The sequence below is a fragment of the Ailuropoda melanoleuca genome, chromosome 2 (assembly GCF_002007445.2).
Source record: "Ailuropoda melanoleuca isolate Jingjing chromosome 2, ASM200744v2, whole genome shotgun sequence".
Classification (NCBI taxonomy): domain Eukaryota; kingdom Metazoa; phylum Chordata; class Mammalia; order Carnivora; family Ursidae; genus Ailuropoda; species Ailuropoda melanoleuca.
The window spans coordinates 196,146,558-196,167,057 of record NC_048219.1 but is presented as its reverse complement, the minus strand read 5'-3'; the positions used below and the strand labels follow the sequence as shown (position 1 = coordinate 196,167,057).

At 55.1% G+C, this 20,500-nt stretch overlaps 1 protein-coding gene across 1 annotated transcript in view; it reads right to left on the bottom strand.

Moving 5' to 3' along the window:
• MLPH (melanophilin) overlaps window positions 1-18,506 on the bottom strand; it is a 44,671-nt gene extending 26,165 nt beyond the window's left edge. The window contains exons 1-2 of the mRNA XM_034655462.1: window positions 18,254-18,506; window positions 9,211-9,341 (exon numbers count right to left, since the gene is read on the bottom strand). Of these exons, the coding sequence (XP_034511353.1) occupies window positions 9,211-9,320 (110 nt within the window). The 5' untranslated portion in view covers window positions 9,321-9,341; window positions 18,254-18,506. The remainder of the gene's footprint in view (window positions 1-9,210; window positions 9,342-18,253) is intronic.
• Window positions 18,507-20,500: the final 1,994 nt, after the last annotated feature.

The following is a 20,500-nucleotide window of genomic DNA, read 5'->3' as shown; positions in this document are numbered from 1 at the left end:
GCTTAAAATAACTCCGACTTTTTATCTGACGGCTCTGGAGGTCCGAAGCCTGACGTGGGTGTCACGGGGCCGCCATCAGAGTGTTGGCAGGACAGTAATCCTTCCAGAAGGCTCTGGGGGAGAATCTGTTCTCTTGATCTTTGCAGCGTCCCAAGGGCGTACCACTGGCCCGAGGCCCCTTCTCTAACCTTCAGAGCCAGCACGGCAGGTGGGGTGCCCCTCACAGCACTGTCCTGCCTCCCCGCTTCCTTCCTCCCATGGGGCCCCTTGTGGTCACCGTGGGCCCAGCTGGGTAGCACAGGACCTGTCTCCCCAAGTCCAGGCCCGCTGATCAGCAGCCTTCGTTGCATCTGCAAATGCATACTCCTTTGGCACGAAATCTGACCCAACCAAAGATTCGGGGGGTCAGGACACGAGTGTCTTTGGGGGCGCATTATTCTGTCAGAATTCTGAAGGAAAGTGGGCAAGCAGAGATCTTACTCCCAGCCGAGAGATTCCCGAATGTCAACTCCATAGCCCGTGCCCTTCCTGAGAAAATAACCTGCAGATGTGCTCCAGATGGAGAGACGAATCCCAGGTGTGAACCTCAGAACAGGGTGTTGGGGCCCAAAAGCACCAATGAGTCACAGAATCGAGATGCTAGATTGTTGCACGGCGGCCGAACTAAGCAGGACGGTCAGTCACAGCTGAAGGACAGCAAAGCGTGAGGATAGTTGAGAGCCTGATCACAGGGCGACAAACAGGACAAGGCTGACCAGTTCGCTGCTGCGACAGCCAGAGGCCCCTGGTCTGAGGGAGTCCGGGTAGCACTCTCAGGCTGAGCAAACTCTCCAGGGGCAGTGTGGCCCTCAGAGCGTCTGCTGCAGTGCCACGCCGCCCAGCGAGGGGGACCTCACACCCCTTGGTGGCACTACTGCTAGCACCAGCCTCGTTTGCTCACGTCTCAGGCCGGGAGAGCTTCCAGAGAGTGTCTCAGGAACCCCAATCTGTTTGCAGAGATTGCGAATCCACAGTTCCACCTGTTTGCCTTTTGGGGGAAGGTTCGCAGGCCTAATATTTGATTTTCGGGCTGTGCCCTTGAAAACAGGGGGTGCTACTTAGGTAAGCTCCGTCCTCGCCCAGGGCGTGAGTCACCGTGGGCGCTGAGCACTCTCGCTCCCCCTGTGCTTTGGGATGACCCGATCCTTTCCAGCAGGATGCAGCTGAGAGGCCACGCCCGTAGACGGGGGCGCAGCTCTGCAGCCCGCCAACTCCCTGGAGCCTGGGAGGCAGCCCGCAAATGCACAACGCCAGGTGAAGGCTCGCCTCTCTCTCTGCAGCGCACATCCGTCGGGTCGAGGATGCAGGCGTCCCCAGCACCTGCTCTTCCCCAGATGGAGCGAGTTAAACAGCTGGGCTATTCCCTGCATGGTCCCTTCAAGGGGGTTTCCTTGGGTCGCTAAGACTCCTTAATACCCAAATAACGAATAACAAGGATGAATGTCGAACGCTTAGAGGGGACCCCCCCATACAGTCCCACAATTAACCATTTCCAGATATTCGTCACAGCCGGGGAGCCTGGCCCTTCCTCAGCGTCCTCTCCTGGAAATGTGCATAGTAAGAGCAGCTGTGTGGCAAGCCTGTCTAGGGAGGAAATGAGGTAACACAGACAAAGCCCCAAGTGCACATGGGTCTGTGCACATTCAAAGACAGCCGCGAGTCTTTCCGTGGTCAGGCACTGTGCCGGGCTTAGTGACGAAGTGGAGCTCTCACTGGGCTTAGACATGGGTGGGAAAACAGATTCTACTCAACAAGCACATGACTCATATATTAGAAGAGCCCTAAGTGCTGCGGAGGGAGATCCAGCAGGCAAAGCAGAAAGAAGTGGTGTCGGGAGGTGGCTATTTTAGAAAGGGCAATCCAGGGAGGCTTCTCTGGGGAGGTGGTGTCTGAGAAGGGAGGTGAAGGAGGGTGCAATAGGGAGACTGGAGGAAAGGTGACTCCTGAGGGCCATGGGGAGAAAGACAGCGGGGCAGGGAGGGTGGAGGGGAGATGTCCAGAAGAGAGATGGGCTGGGATGAACCGGGGTGGCTCTGTGTGGCCGGCGAGCCACAGCTGGGATTTATTTTGAAGGCTTAGCCAATGGGGCTCGTCGAGGCATGAAATGTGGGTGAGAGGGAAGGAGTGGAAACGACCGTGCTTCCTGGGCACTTGACCTCAGCAACGAGGCTGATTCCAAGATGGGGAAGTGGGGGCCTTGGAGGAATCAAGACCTGTCTTAGACACATTGTGTTAGCGATGCTGGCTAGACCCCTGGCCGAGGCGCTCAGCATCCATTTGTCTACATGCCTCACAGGTTCAGAGGAAAGTTCTCGGCTGAGGGCATCATCTGGGACTTGCACCATCCAATATGGCAGCCAGGAGGCACATGGAGCTATTTCGGTCAGTTACAATGAGAAAAAAAGGACAAAGTTGGTTCTCCAACTGCGTCCGTCACACTTCAAGTGCTTAACAGGTGCTTAACAGGTACTGGCCACTGCCCCGGAGAGTGGACGGAGCTCAGTTCCTCGTTCCCCCGGGCAGTGTGGGTCTAGGGGGCATTAGCAGCAGGGCGCGGTGCCCATCCCTCAGGGAGGGAGTGTGCACAGAGCAGAGCTGAGGTGGGGGCCCTGGACCCTCTGAACGTGAATACTCGGGGTCCAGGAGGATCAGCAAAAGAAACAGAAGGCACTAGACCCCCAGACATGAGTGCGGGGGAGCACAGCGAGAAAAAACTCCACGAGCACAGAGCCTCCGTTATTATTAGACTTTTCTATGCATTTTAAAAAAGTGAAATGACATAAACCCATAATTTTCACAATCTGCTTTTTCCACTTAATAGCTCGTGAACTGGTCATGAAGATTTATTGCTACAGCTTTAGTTTTAATGGGCGCCAAGTAATCCATTGTTGAATTCATGGTTAAAGTTGGTTATTTAGTGAAAATTTGTAATTTTGGACCCGAGGGTCTTTCTAGTTCCTCACTCTTACGATCCTTGGACTATCCTCTCCTGCTTCTCTCTTAGCATGACTTTTAGCAAAGAGCTCGCTGGCTCAAGGGATGAGCACCTGTTTTGGGCTTTTGCCTCATTATGCCAGACTGGCCTCTGCAAAGGTCTCATTTGTCCCTCTTTTGAGCCCTGCATTTGCCTGCACCTGTCAGCCAGGCTGACCACTGGGATTCTCATTCATCTTTGGAAATACGTGAAAACGGTGTATTTTGATTATTTTGTGTTTCTCTTGTTATTCTTTTAGTTATTTCTTCATGTTTATTGGCCAAGTGCATCTCTTATTTGATGAATTTCCTGTTCATATCCTTTTCCTATTTCATTGTTTTGGGGTTTTTTTTTGTGGTTTTCTAATTTGGAAGACTGACTTATCTTTTTTTTTTTCTTTTTTTTTAAAGATTTTATTTATTTATTCGACAGAGATAGAGACAGCCAGCGAGAGAGGGAACACAAGCGGGGAGTGGGAGAGGAAGAAGCAGGCTCATAGCCGAAGAGCCTGATGTGGGGCTCGATCCCATAACGCCGAGATCATGCCCTGAGCTGAAGGCAGACGCTTAACCGCTGTGCCACCCAGGCGCCCCTGACTTATCTTTTTGATTTTAAGAAGCTCCTTACAGAGCAAGGATAGGAATCCTCGCCCTTTCTGTTAGATCGTTTCTTCTTCTTAAAAGTTGAAATTTTCTTCTAAATTTCGTATGTACGTATTTATTTAGTCGATACATATTGATAAGTTCCTGTTGTGATTTCTGCCTGTGTTGTCATACATAGGTCCTCCTGCTTCAAGATTCTATACGTTCCTATCTATATTCTCTCTCAGGAATATTCCTAGTTACAGGTTTTACGTTTTTAACATTTCAATGAAAAATCTGAGATAAACCCTCACCCCTGCTGGTGGTCAACTGTCCCCAAACTAACCTTTCCGACAGGTATGAAGTGTTCCCTTTTTTGTCGTAGAAATTGATACACATACTTCGTTGTATTTTAGACCTCTCCTTGTTGTTTCATTGGTGACATCTGTGAAGGACCACTTTATTTTAATTAATGTAGCACTGAAATAAACGATCTCCTGGAACAAAGCCCTTCTTACTATTTTCATTTAAACTGTCCTAGCTTACATCTTTATTTTTCCATACCATTTTCTCTAGTCCCCCAAAGTGTCTTGGGAATTTGACTGGGATTGTGGCTCATTAATCCCTCTGCAGTAAGATGCTTGCGCTGTACCTAGAACACGTGGTGTCACTTGCTGTTTACTTAACATTTTCGAATGTTGCTCCATGAGGTTTTGTGCTATTCTTCGTACCGCTTGTGCACATTGCTGATATGTATATTTCTGGGTATCTCATATTTTTTGTTATAAGTAGAATTTTTTTCTATCTATTTTCTAACGGACTTTTTTTTTATGACTAAGGAGGGGACCCTGGTTTTTCTTTTATATTCTTTTGTAATTAGACAGACTACTAAATTCTCTTTTTTCTTGGCTTTACAGAGAACTACCTTGGGTTTTCACATGTGCAGATAAGAGCTTTGGCTCTCTCCATCCCTAGGATTTATTTCGCATCGGCCAGCCCCTCGAGAACACTGCTAAATTAGCAGTGTAGAGTGCTGATGACAGAAATCCTTTTCTTGTTTCTAACATTAATGTACCCTGATGAGTACTGCTTGAGGGATACTTTCGTCATGTTAAGAAAGTATTTTTATTTCGATTTTATCCATTTAACAACATTATCAGCAATAGCGTGCAACCAACCAGTCTTCGTGGAACTGAGACAATCCTACGTTTCGTGTCCCTTGCCCCCCAGACTCCCAGCCCAGGCTCTGCACCAGGGAGCTGACTCGGCATGAAGAGGGCCATTCTCTCACACGAGGGTCTGCCCGACTTTAAGGCTGCATGTTCGTCCACAGCAAGACACACGTCCTCTTTGTATAGCGCACTGCTCAGGACTCGATGGTAGGAAGCAGGGAGTAAGCTAAATCTATCCTAAACCACCCGACTGATACCAATGTTGTTAACATCCTAATTTTGTATATTTTTGCATTTTGGGTTCTTTGGAGTGTGGCATCATGTCCTGATGGGACGCCAGGAATCACAGGACACCCTATACAGTAAACACCCCACTCCCAAGTCCCTGGTCCCACACGCCAACTTCAGGGAGAGATTTCTCTGTGCCTGGGGAGCATCAAAGACGGCATGCCCCCCTGCTTCTTGTCCACCTCCCAAAACAGCCTGCAAGGAAAGCCACCCATTCGGGGTGCTCTCTATGAGTTCCCGCCACCCAGGAGCTAGACCCTCGGAAACTCCTTCCAGGCGATTTGGAGGAAAGGCATCTGTGTTGTCTCTCCTCCCAGATATCGGGGATCGGGCCAGCTCACTGGTCATGTGCTTTGCCGGAGGACACCCTAAGGCGTGTTGTGCCTACAGGGTGGGAGCCGGTGCTGGGGTCTTTACCAGGTCCCGTCCCCACATCCTTCGCAGCAGACTGGCACTTTCACGTCTGGGGAGAACTCCACCTAATACCCATTTCTGTTAACTTGTAAATAGTAAAAGAAATATGGTTGTTGTCTGTTTTCCAACTGGGATATTTGGTGAGCTCGTTGTTTGGCAAATTTGCTCCCAGCGAATCAGGCCCCTGCACAGTGTCCACCTGAGGCACTTTCAGGAAAGGAAAGTTCTTTCCATTTACTGAACGTGTTTCTCGGTTTCGCAATCTTCCCCATGGGCTCAGCTCTATCAGTGACTGTGGTAGGCTCTTCGAGCCGAGCCACTCACTGGGCAATCCTTTTGGAGGATGGCAAAGACATCAGAAACCCATTTGAGCGATTCCCGGGCTGCTTGGTTTGTCACGGCCGCCCACCTCGTGGTCACCGGATGACCAATTTCTGTGCTCGGCCCCTGGCTGGTTCACAGATCAGAGACCCGGAGTGCTGGCACGTTAGCCAACCGCTCTGCAGAACCAGTTCCTGTGTCAAGAGCCCAGAGTCTTTATTTTTAGCTGGTTTGAGCCGTGCCCTTTCTCAGCAGAACTGTCTGTCTGGGCCAAACTTGAACCCATGTGTTCTGACCTCATGGTACTCATCACGCTCACACGCGTGCCTCGAGACCACATGCTTGGGTCCTGCGGCGGCCCGGGGTCAGGGGGACACTGCAGAAAAGGTTCCTCGCAGTGAGAGGTGGCTTTGCTTTTTGTTGCATATTTAACTAACAGCACAGTGAACAAGAGACAAAACCTTCAAAAATGATAAGAACTATAAAAACCCTTCCCTCCTCCTCCCTCCCAGAACGACTCTTTACTTCCCAAACGTATCACCAGCTAGATCCCTGTTTGCACAGCAAGAACCAGTCACGGTAATGCCACTGGGCTTCACTGCTCTTGGCTCAATGTTACTGCGACACAGACTTTCCCGGCCACGGCTTCTCTGCACGCTGGCATTGCCAGGGGCAGGACAACACTGCATTAACATGCCCCAGACAGCCTCCTCTTGTCTGGCAGCAGGGACTTAACAAGCTCACCCCCGAGCACACGGCAGGCCCAGCAGACACAGCGGAGCAGACCAACCCCCCACGCCCCCGCCTTCCACTTCCAGAGCTGGCCCTTTCCGAGCACACAGAGTCAGACACTTCTGAATGAGGGGGTCACCCTGACCATAACTGGCCCGGGGGCCTGGCCTGGCCCACAGCAGGAGTCAGGGTCATGTCCTTGTAGGAGCCTTCTGTTTCCAACAGCGTCAAGAGTTCACCTGGGCCTGTCTGCTCTTGGCAATGTGAAATGACGCAAGGAATGTGACAGTAAGGAATGATGGATGACAGAAGGGACTCCCCTTCATGCAAGAAACACAGGGATTTTGGCAAAACCCATTTCAGCTGTCCACACCAAGGAGAAGCAGCCCACCTCAAGGGTCTCTGGCTGCCTCCTGTGAGCCGGCCCAGGTCGTCCTCCCTCTGCTCCCTGACAGCTGGGTTCCCATCCTTTCCACTTATCTGTGTTTCTATATACATTTAAAATAAAAGTCGACAACCGCTGGGCTGCCTGGAGGCAGGGTTTGGTCCATCCCTGGGGAAGGGGGTGCTGTCAAGAGGGAAGGCTAGGCTGGCTTTGCTGGTACGAGCGTCGTGGCCCTTGGCCGAGCCAGGTGGACACAGCCAGGGCAGGGGAGCTGCTCTGGGTAAGAGTGAGAGGACACTAGAGTGTTCACAGGAAGAAGGGGAAGAAAGGGAGGGGCTTCAGCATGTGGAGAGGTGGGGTCACCAGAAGCAGAAAAAAAAGGGCGGAGCACAGGGCGGGCAGCTCTGACCCCTGCTTGGGACTCGGAAGTCAGGTCAGGTCAAGGCCTGCCGGGCGCTCCAGGGTGAGGTCTCGTGCGGGCGTGTTAGGGGCTGGCAGTCCCCAGAAGTCAGCAGGGTGGAAGGAGCCTCATGACCAAAACCCAGGGGGTGACTCGGGAGCCCAGAGCAAAACAGGGGGCAGGGGGGGATTGTACAGAGAGGCCGCGGGAGGCCTCAGAGGCACTGACCCGGGCCGCTCCCCACTGACACCCGGGTCGCTGGGCGGAACCACGCTTCTTTCTTAAGTGGCTTGTCCATTGCTCAGGGACTTTGTTCTGTGTTGAGACTCAGAGCTCCCCTCACCGCTGGTCCTTCTCTGCCTCCTTGGGGGCCCTGTCTTCTTCTCTCTGGACTCCCTCCTGCAGGGGTCTCCTCCTGCCTGGTGACGACACACCGGGGTCAATCGAATAACGCTCCTCCCACGTGAAAACTGTCCAGTGTTCCTAGTTCCTGGGACCTGTAAATACGTCACCTCACCTGACAAAAGGAACTCTGCAGATGTGATTAAGTGAAGGATCCTGAGGCAGGGAGGTGACTCTGGGTCATCTGGGTGGGCCCAGGGTCATCACAGGTTCTTACGAGGGGCAGAGGGAGAAAGAGGATGAAAGCGGAGTGGGGGCTGGATGCCATGCTGACGGCCCTGAGGACAGAGGCAGGGCCAGGTGCCAGGGAGGGCAGGTGGCTCTGGAAGCTGGGAAAGGCACGGACAGGGATTCCTCCCTGGAGGTTCTAGAAGGAATGCAGGCCTGCTGACACCTTGACCTTAAGACTTCTGACCTCCAGAACCATGAGAAATGTATGCATGGTAAGCCACTAAATTTAAGGTGATGATGGCAGCCCCAGGAACCTGATACAAATACCATCTATTGGTGGAAACTCCACAAGCCCTTCTGGGCTCCTGGCCAGCACACGTGGCATCCACTCGTCCACTTGACGTCCAACAGGCAGCCTAACCGCGACGTGTCTGAACCCTTCCCTGATTTCCCCCAAACCTGCTCCACCTCGTCTTCCCCGGGGAGGCGGGGACAACCCATCCTCCCAGCTACTCAGGCCACGACCCTGGAGTCGCCCTTGGCACCCACATGTCCGGTCCTGGGCAGACCTGCTGGTTCCATCCTCAAAGTACACCTGACCATTTCTCGGGAGCCCACGGCTTGCAGAGCACAAGCCAGGTCTCGATCCCCTGCTTGACGGGCTGGGACTCCGAAGGCCCGAGTCCTGTAGAGGCCCGTCAGGCCCCACACGGCGGGCGCCCACTCCTGTCCTACCTCCTCTCCGCCTCTGCCTGGAGTGCTCTTTCAGACATTCGCTTGGCTGCCCCCCTCCTCCATGAATCTTTGCTCCAGTGTCTCCTTGACAGGCCTCCCAGCCCACACAGACACCAAGAAAGGATATGAAAGGAGCACGGTGCCCGGCTAAGCGTTACGGGTGGGGGAGGGGTAAACAATGGTGGAGGGTGTTGGCTCCCCCCATGGCTGCCCATTGAGGATGGGGGCCACCCAACAGGCCGGAGACACAGACAAAGCCAGCCTTGATCCTAAAACCCCTGCATCCCGACATTCTGGGCATTTCCTTATTTTGTCACCTTTGGCTCACTGTGTCATGGCAGGGGACAAGGTGACCCTGAATCTGGGCCAAGAGGAAGTAAAACTGTTCAGAGGACACCTGAATGCAGGCTGGAAAGTCAGATCCCCTTGTTTTAAGGAAGGGGAGGAAGCCAAGCCCAGAAAGCAGGGTGTTTCTCCGCAGCCGGCTTCCCGCCTGGTGTCCCGCACCCGCGCTTCCCGCAGTCTGCCCGCCCCGGCGGCCCCAAGAGGCCCCTGCAGAGGAGGCCGGAGGGACGGGCTCGGCCGCACACACTTACTCCAGTCTCTCCTCTTCCTTCCTTCTCAGATCAAAGTCCCGCTGAACCACTTCCCAGACGTGTTTGGCCTCTTCATCCGTGAGCTTGGAAAGGTCCAGTTTTCTCCCCATCTCTGCTTGTCAGGACCACAGCTGGAAAAGACAGGGTCACAGGTGGTCACCCCGTAAGCCTGTGGACAGCGGCTAAGCCACCAAGAAGCAAAACAGAGCGCACTGAGTTCCCAGGCAGTTTGTCTGGACCCGGGCGGAAGGGTTTTCTCAAACAGGCAAAATTGGGTAGTTTAAATGTGTCGGTTTATGTGTGAAATTCCTGCTCCCTTGGGACTCACACACTTAGCCACGGGGCCCTCTGTCCTTCCACTGTGAGACGATGTCGGTGATGTCGTGTCTAGGGGCACGCCGCCTTCCCCCGTCCCAGGGTGCTGCTCTGCAGTGGGGACCCCAGAAATGCTGGGGAAACGCTGGAGACATGCTCCCTGCATGGGGCTTCTGCCCCAGAGCTCCCAGTGGAGGCAACACCACGGCAAAGAGGCAACTTCCCCCCAGATTCCTGGCCAAGCTGAGGAGTCGAGGGTGCACGCCCCCGCCCGCTGACAGGTGGCCCCAGCGTGACGCCTGTGAGGTCACCGTGTCTGCGGGGGCTGGGGGTGAAGGGCATGCACGTGTTTCCCACGGTGGGGCCGAAGTGCCGGCAGGTGAGAGGTACCAGCCGTGGGCAGCACGGTCAGCGGGGCTTAGTTCACCTGAGGGAGGCCGGCTGCGGGAGCCCTGGAGCCTGGGCACACGTTAGCCCCCCGGCAGCTCTGGCCTCCCCACGGCCGGGCCTCACCCTCCCAGAGCCTGACTTCATTCAGCTGCCTGACAGAGTAGCCTCGTGACGCCCTGTTTCTAGGTAACCTGCTGGCCAGGAAGGCAAAGTGCAGGTGATTTTATGCCCTATTTGTAGACATTAAACCGGATCCCGGTCAATGTTAAAAGGACAGAGGAAGGAAAATCCAAGTGTCAAAAGCCAAGATAAGCAGAACCATAGAACCTTGCATGTTATTCAAAGTTTGCCTCCTATGGGGTGCCTGGGGGGCTCAGCCAGTTAAGCGTCCGCCTTCGGTTCAGGTCATGATCCCAGGGTCCTGGGATTGAGCCTCACTGTGTCGGGCTCCCTGCTCCGCGGGCAGCCTGCTTCTCCCTCTCCCTCTGCCTCTTCCCCTGCTTGTGCGCTCTCACTCTCTCTCAGATAAATAAAATCTTAAAAAAACAAAAAACAAAAACCCAAACCAGTGTGCCTCGTGGACCAGCAGCGTTTCCTGGGCGCTTGCTAGAAATGCAGATTCTCAGGCCCTGCCCCAGACCTCCGGATTCAGAATTCATATTTTAACGAGATTCCCTGGGGGTCACGTTCACACTGGAGCTGGCGATGTCACTGGTCCTGGGACCCCTCCGAGCAGCAAAGCTCTAGTGAGGCAGGACAGGGACAGAGAAGGGGTTGGCTGAGCAGGGAATAAGGATGGACAGGCCCTCCTGCTGGGTCTTCCCGCAGAGAAATCACATGGGCCTCGCAGAGCTGATGCTGCCATTACACCGGGTACAGCACTGAGGCACCACACCAGGGAGGACTTCACCCATGGGTTCGAGCACAAGGGGTCCAGGGTGCTGCAGCGGGGACCACCCTGCTCAGCCCTCCACCCCATCAAGCCCATCCTTTGAACACTTCTTTGCACCTTCTGGTGTGACTGAGGCTGTCACATCCATCCCTGTCAAGCTCCAGGAGGGACAGAGACTTTGCAGGCACTGTTCCATGCTCCCAGGGCTCTGATCCCTTGCAAGCCGCACATGGGAGCCCCTCGGCCCAAGGACGAGGCTGCCACACTGACATCAGCTCTTCTCTGGGACCAAGGCTCAGGGGAAGATGCAGTTTGGGTGACAGTTGTGCCGTGGGCAACAGAGTTTGAGAACCGCTGCATGACTTCGACAAGTCTTCACGGAGGACTGAAATCCGTTTCTCAGGAACGTTGGAGCCGGGGTCCCATCTGTCTGCTCTCCCCAGGAACTCTTCAAGCCGACTGAAAGACTTGGTTTTGCTTCTGAATTCTGGGGGGGCATCTCTCTTCCAGGGCTGCTGACCGAGCACTCGAACATTCATCATAGAGATGTCAACGAAACTTGCTCTGTGCCAGAGGTATTTCACAAGGGGTCGATTATGACAAGTGACCTTTTCAGGGTGGCATCCAGATACCATCTAAAATGAAAATTTCCTCAGAGTTCCCGTGGTCCTCAAACTAAAATATTTCGGCTTGTGCCTTAAATTGGTGAAAAATAACTTTTTAATTTTTTTGCACCGAACCCTCAGTATCTCCCCCTTCGAGCAAGATGCTGACCATGAACAATGCATTCCGAAGTTGCCTCAGTGTGCCGGCGGCATTCAAACTATTTTCACTGACAGCTGAATTTAGATTTTGGACAAGAAAGTGTTAAAACAAAATTCACTGTAACCGTTCTCTTCGAATAGGCAATTTCTGGTTTTTAAAAAAATTGGAAGAAAAAGTTCTTTTTTGATGGATGACTGGGGTTTATTCATTTTTCTTAAACCATTTTTGAAAAAAAATTGTATCCTAAGAAGCACATTCATTGAGGTTCTATTTCCAGAGCAGATGAGAGGGCCGTGAACATCAGCTGACTAGTTACCAATGTTTCTTCTCCAAAGGGACACAATTCCAGGCTTCCTTGAAGAAACTTAGATGGTGAGGGGCGGGGGACAGAAGTACAACAAAGGACGCTAGTATATCTTCTTACCATGCGAGCCCAAGTATCTTAGAGCACGCTCAGTGGCCGGTAAACAGATTGACGGGAAGGCTGTCTGAGCCAGTCAGAACCACCCCTTGAGGCTGAGGACATGCCCCACCCTCCGCCCCCCGCCCCTGGGGTCCCCTTCCCAGACTGTTGCTTCTCTTGGAAGTTTCTTGCTCATAAGGTGGCTTTTTGGAGCCAAGTCGGACAGCAAAGACCACCAAGGCCCCGGGGACCAGATACATGCCGGACCTGGAGGGTCTGGGCACCTTTGGCGAAGGGGTGCCTGCCAGGAGGGGGTGAGCCCCTCAGAAATAGGCTGAGATGTGAGCAGGGCAGACCAGCAGGCCCAGGGCGGCAGGCAGCCCCACCCGCTTCTACAGAAACCGTGGCACCGGGGCTTAGCTCCCTCTTGGAAGTTCTGATCATGACCCTGAGTTATCATGGAAAGTGACCTATGTTCGCTATGCTGTGTTTAATAAAGCCAGAACTGACATGATCTGGATTTTGACAAACATGCATCCGACACAGCCAACCAAGAACCAAGAGCTGCATATGTCACACGCAGCTCAACGTCATCTGAAAAATTTCACGCTCGCGCTTATGTTTGGTTCTGACCCAACTTCCAGGGGAGCCGGGGGCGCAGGGAAAGGAGGGAAGGAAGAAGGATTCCAAAGTTCAGATTCGCCCGTAGGAGGCTGTGCCATGCTGTGGGGTGGCGGGAGGTGGCGAGGCTCCCAGCACAGCCAGGGGTTGAAGGCCCATGGCCTGCGCCCCGGGCCTTTATCTAGTGTGACTGAATCTTCCCACTTAGTGAATGAAGGACATGCAGAGCTTTTTAACCTTAAACTGAATGGAGAATACTCTTGACCTGAGCATTTACAACGTGCAGACCAAAAGTCACTGGCATCTTGGGGAGACATTGCTGGCACCCCCTCTGGCTTGCCTCGGGCTGGTACCCTGATGTGGGCCGTCCCTCTGCCAGGCACGGCCACACTGTGGGACCCATGTGGGCTCACGGAGGGGACAGCTCTTCAGCCAATTATCCGTCTCCCATCACTACACACTGTGCTTGTTCCCCAAGACCCCGATCCGCCCCTGAAACCCCTCCACCCACGACAGTCACAGGGGAGCGTGAGGGCAGAGGGTCTGCGGACCCACCCAGGAGCAGGGCTGCCTCTGTCCCTGCCCCCGCCGGGGGGAACCTCCCAGGGCCTGGGGCGGGGGGGCGACTCCACCAGGCTCCTGGTCATGAGGTTCCTGCGTGAAACACTTTCAATTTCGCCCGTTCCACTGCTCAGACGTAACCACAATTTTAATCTGAGACGGTCAGCCCGCCCTAATTGTTTCATAGTTGTAACGGAGAAAAGCAAGGGTGACGTGGAGATTAACGAGTTGCAAAGACAGTGGAACGGGTTTTATAAAATGGATATCCCAGATGCAGACCTGAATTTCGAGGGTGCGTGGTGCTTATCTGTTAAAGAATCGAGTTCATAGTCTGGCCAAGTTCAAGGCAAGCGTGGGCGGGGGCTCCTCCTGCATGACACTTGGCTTGACCAACCTCTTGGGTCAGCTGCCCTCTGAGCCTTGGAACAATGGTGCTTACGAGTGGTCACCCGCCCGAGCAAATAAAACTGGAAAGCCCAGCTCACAGAGGAGGCGGGTGTGCCCTCTGACTCAGAAGCGAGGCCATGCTGGGGCTCTTGCCGATAAAGCTGCAGCCACATTCCAGAGGGAGGTGGACGTGCCAGCTGCGGGGCGCCCTGGGCTTGCTGGTGGCTGGTTCTCAAACGCCGCCCTCCGCACTGGCCGGTGTGGTTATTTCCATGGCCAGGGGCTTGCTGCTCAGGCCCCAGCCCTAGTCAGCTGCAAAAGGAGCACATATCTACCCAGAAGCTTCCCCCGACCCCTGCTCCAGGGGCCCCAGGCACCCTTGTCGCTCCAGCAGCAACCGCACTGGGTGGGCATCTGTAGCTTGCTAACTCCCCCCCCCCCCCCCCCCCCCCCCCCCCCCCCCCCCCCCCCCCGCCGTCCATCCTCTCTGCTCCCTCTGCTCATCTATTCACGGACAAAGTTTCCACATGTGCAGCTGAAGCCTCAGCTCCACTGCCCCCAGCAAGAACGGGTCCTGGGGTGAAGCCACCGGACGAGGACAGGGCCAGGAGTCAGGAGCTGGCTTCCCATCCGGGTTCAGGAACCAGCCTCCCCGCCTCTCTGGGTCTCAGCTTTCCCATCGGTGTCACGGACAGGGCTGGGCTCCATGAGCACTCCAGCCCTCTCCAGCCCTGCATGATGCCCGGATGTGAGAATGAAAGGGGAGGCTAGAGGATGGGGTGGAGGGCCAGAGCTCTTCCTCCAGCGCTTGCTTCTTAAACAAACAAGACAGTCAGCCCAGAAGGCTGACCCCACCACGTGAACTGGCACACACACAAGCAGGCACCACGTTGTCACCCCAGGGCACTGGACTCACCTTTCCCATGAGCCCTCAGGGCTCTGAAACCTCGTTACCACCCAAGCCCCTCACCAGACCCACTCAGCTGATTTTCACGTTTCAGTCTCTAATGCCTTACCCAATAAGACCCACTGACTTCTCTTCGGTGTTCCTAGAACTGTCCTCAGTCAGTNTTGAGGCTGAGGACATGCCCCACCCTCCGCCCCCCGCCCCTGGGGTCCCCTTCCCAGACTGTTGCTTCTCTTGGAAGTTTCTTGCTCATAAGGTGGCTTTTTGGAGCCAAGTCGGACAGCAAAGACCACCAAGGCCCCGGGGACCAGATACATGCCGGACCTGGAGGGTCTGGGCACCTTTGGCGAAGGGGTGCCTGCCAGGAGGGGGTGAGCCCCTCAGAAATAGGCTGAGATGTGAGCAGGGCAGACCAGCAGGCCCAGGGCGGCAGGCAGCCCCACCCGCTTCTACAGAAACCGTGGCACCGGGGCTTAGCTCCCTCTTGGAAGTTCTGATCATGACCCTGAGTTATCATGGAAAGTGACCTATGTTCGCTATGCTGTGTTTAATAAAGCCAGAACTGACATGATCTGGATTTTGACAAACATGCATCCGACACAGCCAACCAAGAACCAAGAGCTGCATATGTCACACGCAGCTCAACGTCATCTGAAAAATTTCACGCTCGCGCTTATGTTTGGTTCTGACCCAACTTCCAGGGGAGCCGGGGGCGCAGGGAAAGGAGGGAAGGAAGAAGGATTCCAAAGTTCAGATTCGCCCGTAGGAGGCTGTGCCATGCTGTGGGGTGGCGGGAGGTGGCGAGGCTCCCAGCACAGCCAGGGGTTGAAGGCCCATGGCCTGCGCCCCGGGCCTTTATCTACTGTGACTGAATCTTCCCACTTAGTGAATGAAGGACATGCAGAGCTTTTTAACCTTAAACTGAATGGAGAATACTCTTGACCTGAGCATTTACAACATGCAGACCAAAAGTCACTGGCATCTTGGGGAGACATTGCTGGCACCCCCTCTGGCTTGCCTCGGGCTGGTACCCTGATGTGGGCCGTCCCTCTGCCAGGCACGGCCACACTGTGGGACCCATGTGGGCTCACGGAGGGGACAGCCCTTCAGCCAATTATCCGTCTCCCATCACTACACACTGTGCTTGTTCCCCAAGACCCCGATCCGCCCCTGAAACCCCTCCACCCACGACAGTCACAGGGGAGCGTGAGGGCAGAGGGTCTGCGGACCCACCCAGGAGCAGGGCTGCCTCTGTCCCTGCCCCCGCCGGGGGGAACCTCCCAGGGCCTGGGGCGGGGGGGCGACTCCACCAGGCTCCTGGTCATGAGGTTCCTGCGTGAAACACTTTCAATTTCGCCCGTTCCACTGCTCAGACGTAACCACAATTTTAATCTGAGACGGTCAGCCCGCCCTAATTGTTTCATAGTTGTAACGGAGAAAAGCAAGGGTGACGTGGAGATTAACGAGTTGCAAAGACAGTGGAACGGGTTTTATAAAATGGATATCCCAGATGCAGACCTGAATTTCGAGGGTGCGTGGTGCTTATCTGTTAAAGAATCGAGTTCATAGTCTGGCCAAGTTCAAGGCAAGCGTGGGCGGGGGCTCCTCCTGCATGACACTTGGCTTGACCAACCTCTTGGGTCAGCTGCCCTCTGAGCCTTGGAACAATGGTGCTTACGAGTGGTCACCCGCCCGAGCAAATAAAACTGGAAAGCCCAGCTCACAGAGGAGGCGGGTGTGCCCTCTGACTCAGAAGCGAGGCCATGCTGGGGCTCTTGCCGATAAAGCTGCAGCCACATTCCAGAGGGAGGTGGACGTGCCAGCTGCGGGGCGCCCTGGGCTTGCTGGTGGCTGGTTCTCAAACGCCGCCCTCCGCACTGGCCGGTGTGGTTATTTCCATGGCCAGGGGCTTGCTGCTCAGGCCCCAGCCCTAGTCAGCTGCAAAAGGAGCACATATCTACCCAGAAGCTTCCCCCGACCCCTGCTCCAGGGGCCCCAGGCACCCTTGTCGCTCCAGCAGCAACCGCACTGGGTGGGCATCTGTAGCTTGCTAACTCCCCCCCCCCCCCCCCCCCCCCCCCAACCCCCCCCCCCCCCCGCCGTCCATCCTCTCTGCTCCCTCTGCTCATCTATTCACGGACAAAGTTTCCACATGTGCAGCTGAAGCCTCAGCTCCACTGCCCCCAGCAAGAACGGGTCCTGGGGTGAAGCCACCGGACGAGGACAGGGCCAGGAGTCAGGAGCTGGCTTCCCATCCGGGTTCAGGAACCAGCCTCCCCGCCTCTCTGGGTCTCAGCTTTCCCATCGGTGTCACGGACAGGGCTGGGCTCCATGAGCACTCCAGCCCTCTCCAGCCCTGCATGATGCCCGGATGTGAGAATGAAAGGGGAGGCTAGAGGATGGGGTGGAGGGCCAGAGCTCTTCCTCCAGCGCTTGCTTCTTAAACAAACAAGACAGTCAGCCCAGAAGGCTGACCCCACCACGTGAACTGGCACACACACAAGCAGGCACCACGTTGTCACCCCAGGGCACTGGACTCACCTTTCCCATGAGCCCTCAGGGCTCTGAAACCTCGTTACCACCCAAGCCCCTCACCAGACCCACTCAGCTGATTTTCACGTTTCAGTCTCTAATGCCTTACCCAATAAGACCCACTGACTTCTCTTCGGTGTTCCTAGAACTGTCCTCAGTCAGTCCTCCAAAGCACCTACTACCGTGCCCATTTTTGGAGGTGGGGGAGCCCAGGAACCTAGAATTGGTGCTTGGAGTCTAAGGCATGAGGTCCTGGAGATTTGGGAGGGGATGGGGTTCTTGCCCACGAAAGCTGTGGACTTGCTAGGGTCCGCTGAGTGGCCCAACAATGAGGCGGAGTCAGGGACATCCAGGAAAGGGGTGAATGAGCTGGATCCGAATGCCAGTGTCACCATTCACCTACTCACAGGCTGCAAGCTCTCGCCCTTTCTGTGGGCTCCACAGCCACGGCCAGGGCCTGCCTTGGCACATAATGGGCTAGTGGGGGCCTCACCTCCCCCATTACCATTCCAACCTCTCAGAAAGAAATTTGTAAACAAGATTTTTAAAAAACACACCACATAAAAAAAGAAAATGTAAAAGCCCCAACCCCACTGAAAATGGAGTTTTCAATATTGGGGTTAAGGTTAGTAGGGAACAGGTGTCTAAGCCTCAGAAACTTCGGGGGATTTATAAGAGAGGTTTAGCTCAGGCCAGGCCCTGGGACCAGTGCCCACTATGCGATGTCCATCACCCACCGACAGGTCCCACATCTTTAGAACTAGGTTGGGGCGGGGAAGAGAAGGGGGGCTGTATGTAAACAAAAGATGATTCTAATAAAGCTGGGGCTCTGGAAGCCCAGAGAACATCGGGGCCCTCCTCCCCTGGCTAAACATCCTCGGGGCTCTGTCCCCCCAAATCAGCACCGCAGCAGAGATGGAAGACTTTCATCAGAAAGCCTCGGGCCCCGGGGAATCCAGCCTTGAGTCTCCTTGGTTGACCGAAGTCTCAGTCCTGTGCACTCGGACCGCAGTAGGCTCTGAGTAAAACCCTGTTTTGCCCAAAATGGGCTCCCTGAGAACTCAGGCCAGTCTGATCAGGGTATCCGTGAGGCCTGGGTTTGGTGGAAAGGGAGCGCCCTCCTCCACAGCTTGGGCTGGGCCTGGGCACCACTGGGGGCATTTTCACATGGCGTGGAGCTGCCCGCATCACCATGGGCTCTCCCTGAGCCTGGGTCCCCAGTCCTGGGGGCCACGCTGGCCTCGCCATTCCCCCTGCTGACTGCACTCACCGGCTCCTTTCTAGGGGCGGGCAGGCCCTGGCCCTGACCCCGGGGCTGCGCTCTCTGGTCCTGCGAGGGAAAGGGAGGCCAGGAGGCAGGGCGTCGGGTCCGGGCGCACTGGGGCAAAACAGGATGGTCCGGGCCAGGCAGGGCGCGGGGCGCACGGGGCCAGGCAGGGCGCAGGGGGCCAGGCAGGGCGCCGAGCGAGGGGCGCAGGGCACCTGACTTGCGCGGGGCCGCGGGGCTCAGGCTAGGTCCGGGTGCAGCCGGCGGGGTCACGTGGGCCGAACCCCGCCCCTCCGGGTCCCCGCCCAGCTCCGGGAGCACCTCCGGGTGCCACGCGAAGGGCGCCCGCGCGCCTGGCGGCGGGTGCCGGCGAGCGCACCAGACTTTGCGTCCCAAGCCAACCTCCGGAAGAAAGGTGGCGGCGGAGAGGGCAGGGTTGAGCCCACAGCGGGGCGTTGCGGCGATTTCGCAGGGGTGCTGCGTGCGGGCTGCCGCGGCCCCGCCCTCAGCGCCACGGGACCCGCTGGCCTAAACGCGCGCTCGGAGCGCGCGGGACTTCTTTTCATTCCTACCCAATTCTACAGGGGAACGCAGTTTACTCCGACTCTGCCGATGGGGAAACCAAGGCTCGGGAAAGAGCTTTACCCAAAGCCACAGACTTACCACCCAACTGGTAAGTGGGACTTGGGGTCCCGGGCTCCGTCGCGCAGGTCCCATGCCTCTGGCCACCCTCCATCCTGCCCGGCGTCCGGTCGCGGCTGGGCCGGGAAGCCTACAGCGCCAGGAACCCCGCGCGGGCAGGACACCGAGGCCTTGCCTACCTTGGACCGTCCTGCAGGTCGCACTGCTGTGGCTCTCGGTGGAGTCAGCAGACGGGGCGCACAGACCAGAGGGGGTGCCGTCGGAGGACGAACCGCCTCCCAGTTCCCCGCACCCTCCCCGCTCGGACTCGGCGCTCAGGGCCCCTTCAAACACAGCGTGTCCCAAGCGCCTCCACCAGCCCCAGCCACCTGTGCTTAGGAATTCCCAGGAACTGTTAGGGGACCACCATCTCCCCTCTCTCCTCTGGAGTTGGGCGCGTCAGGGCGCTCTCCACTCCGGCCCCCGCCCCAGGAACCACCTTTGAAACTAGTTTCCATAGCTACAAAATGGGGATGGGGTGATTAATAAATACATAGTCGAAGCTATTAGGTGAACACATACTACCATCTCCGTTTTGCAGAGGAGGAAACTAAACCGTACTGGGATCACTACGATGTCGCATTAGGTCATTTGTAGGGAGTTTTCAGAAGCCACAAAAATGTTACTGCAGTTGGTGTTTGCCTGGCAAGCGAGACTGGGTGTCTCAGGCCCGTGGGGTGCGTTAGGATAGGACTCTCACCGAACGTCTTCAACTGGTGAGTGTGTGTGTGTGTGTGTGCGCGCCCACGTGCCTGCAAACCCTGGAAATAGCTGCAACTTTAAAGCCGAGTTTCCACAGCCCATGTGAGCCCGTTCCTATGTTTTTCATTTCCTTACCATATGTTTTACCATTGCTTGTAAAATGAATGAATCTCTTAAAAGTTGGCATCAGGACTGTAAGTCAAGGGCAGAAGTGGGGTTTTTTTAAATGTTTTTTTATACTTTAGTGTTTATTTACTTAAATGAGTGGGTTTTAAAAAATGTACAAAAGTAATGCATGATAATACGTAATAAAGATATTTGGTAAAGTATATAAACAGTATAAAATGGAAGGTCAAATTTGCCCTTGTTCCAGGCTCCCAGCCCACTCCCCAAAGGCAATCTTTGCTAATGGTGTCTTGTGCATTGTTCTGGAATTACCTTGGCTGTGGTTAAGTACATGGATCCATGTACTGGATCTGACTAAAGCTGGACCCCCCGCTGGGTGTATTACCGTCTAGCTGTGTTACCCCAGGCATGTTACTTAACACCCCCCCCCACTTCTCCCTCTACATGGTGGGGATAGCAACGGCATCTACTCCTGGGTTGTTCTGACTCCATACACATAAAGCTCTTGGGTACGACCTGCCATGTGGTGAGTCTCCGGTAAGTGTTACCTGCTATTATAGACCCAGGTCATTCTCCTTAATGGCTGTAGAGTAGCCATTGCATGAGTTTATCGTAATTATTTTACAGTCTTCCATTGATGGACACTTAACTGTTGATTTTTTGCTATTTTAAAAATTTCTGTCATTGATATTATAGATAATACTTCATATTGTCGACATATATATGATACAAAATATGATT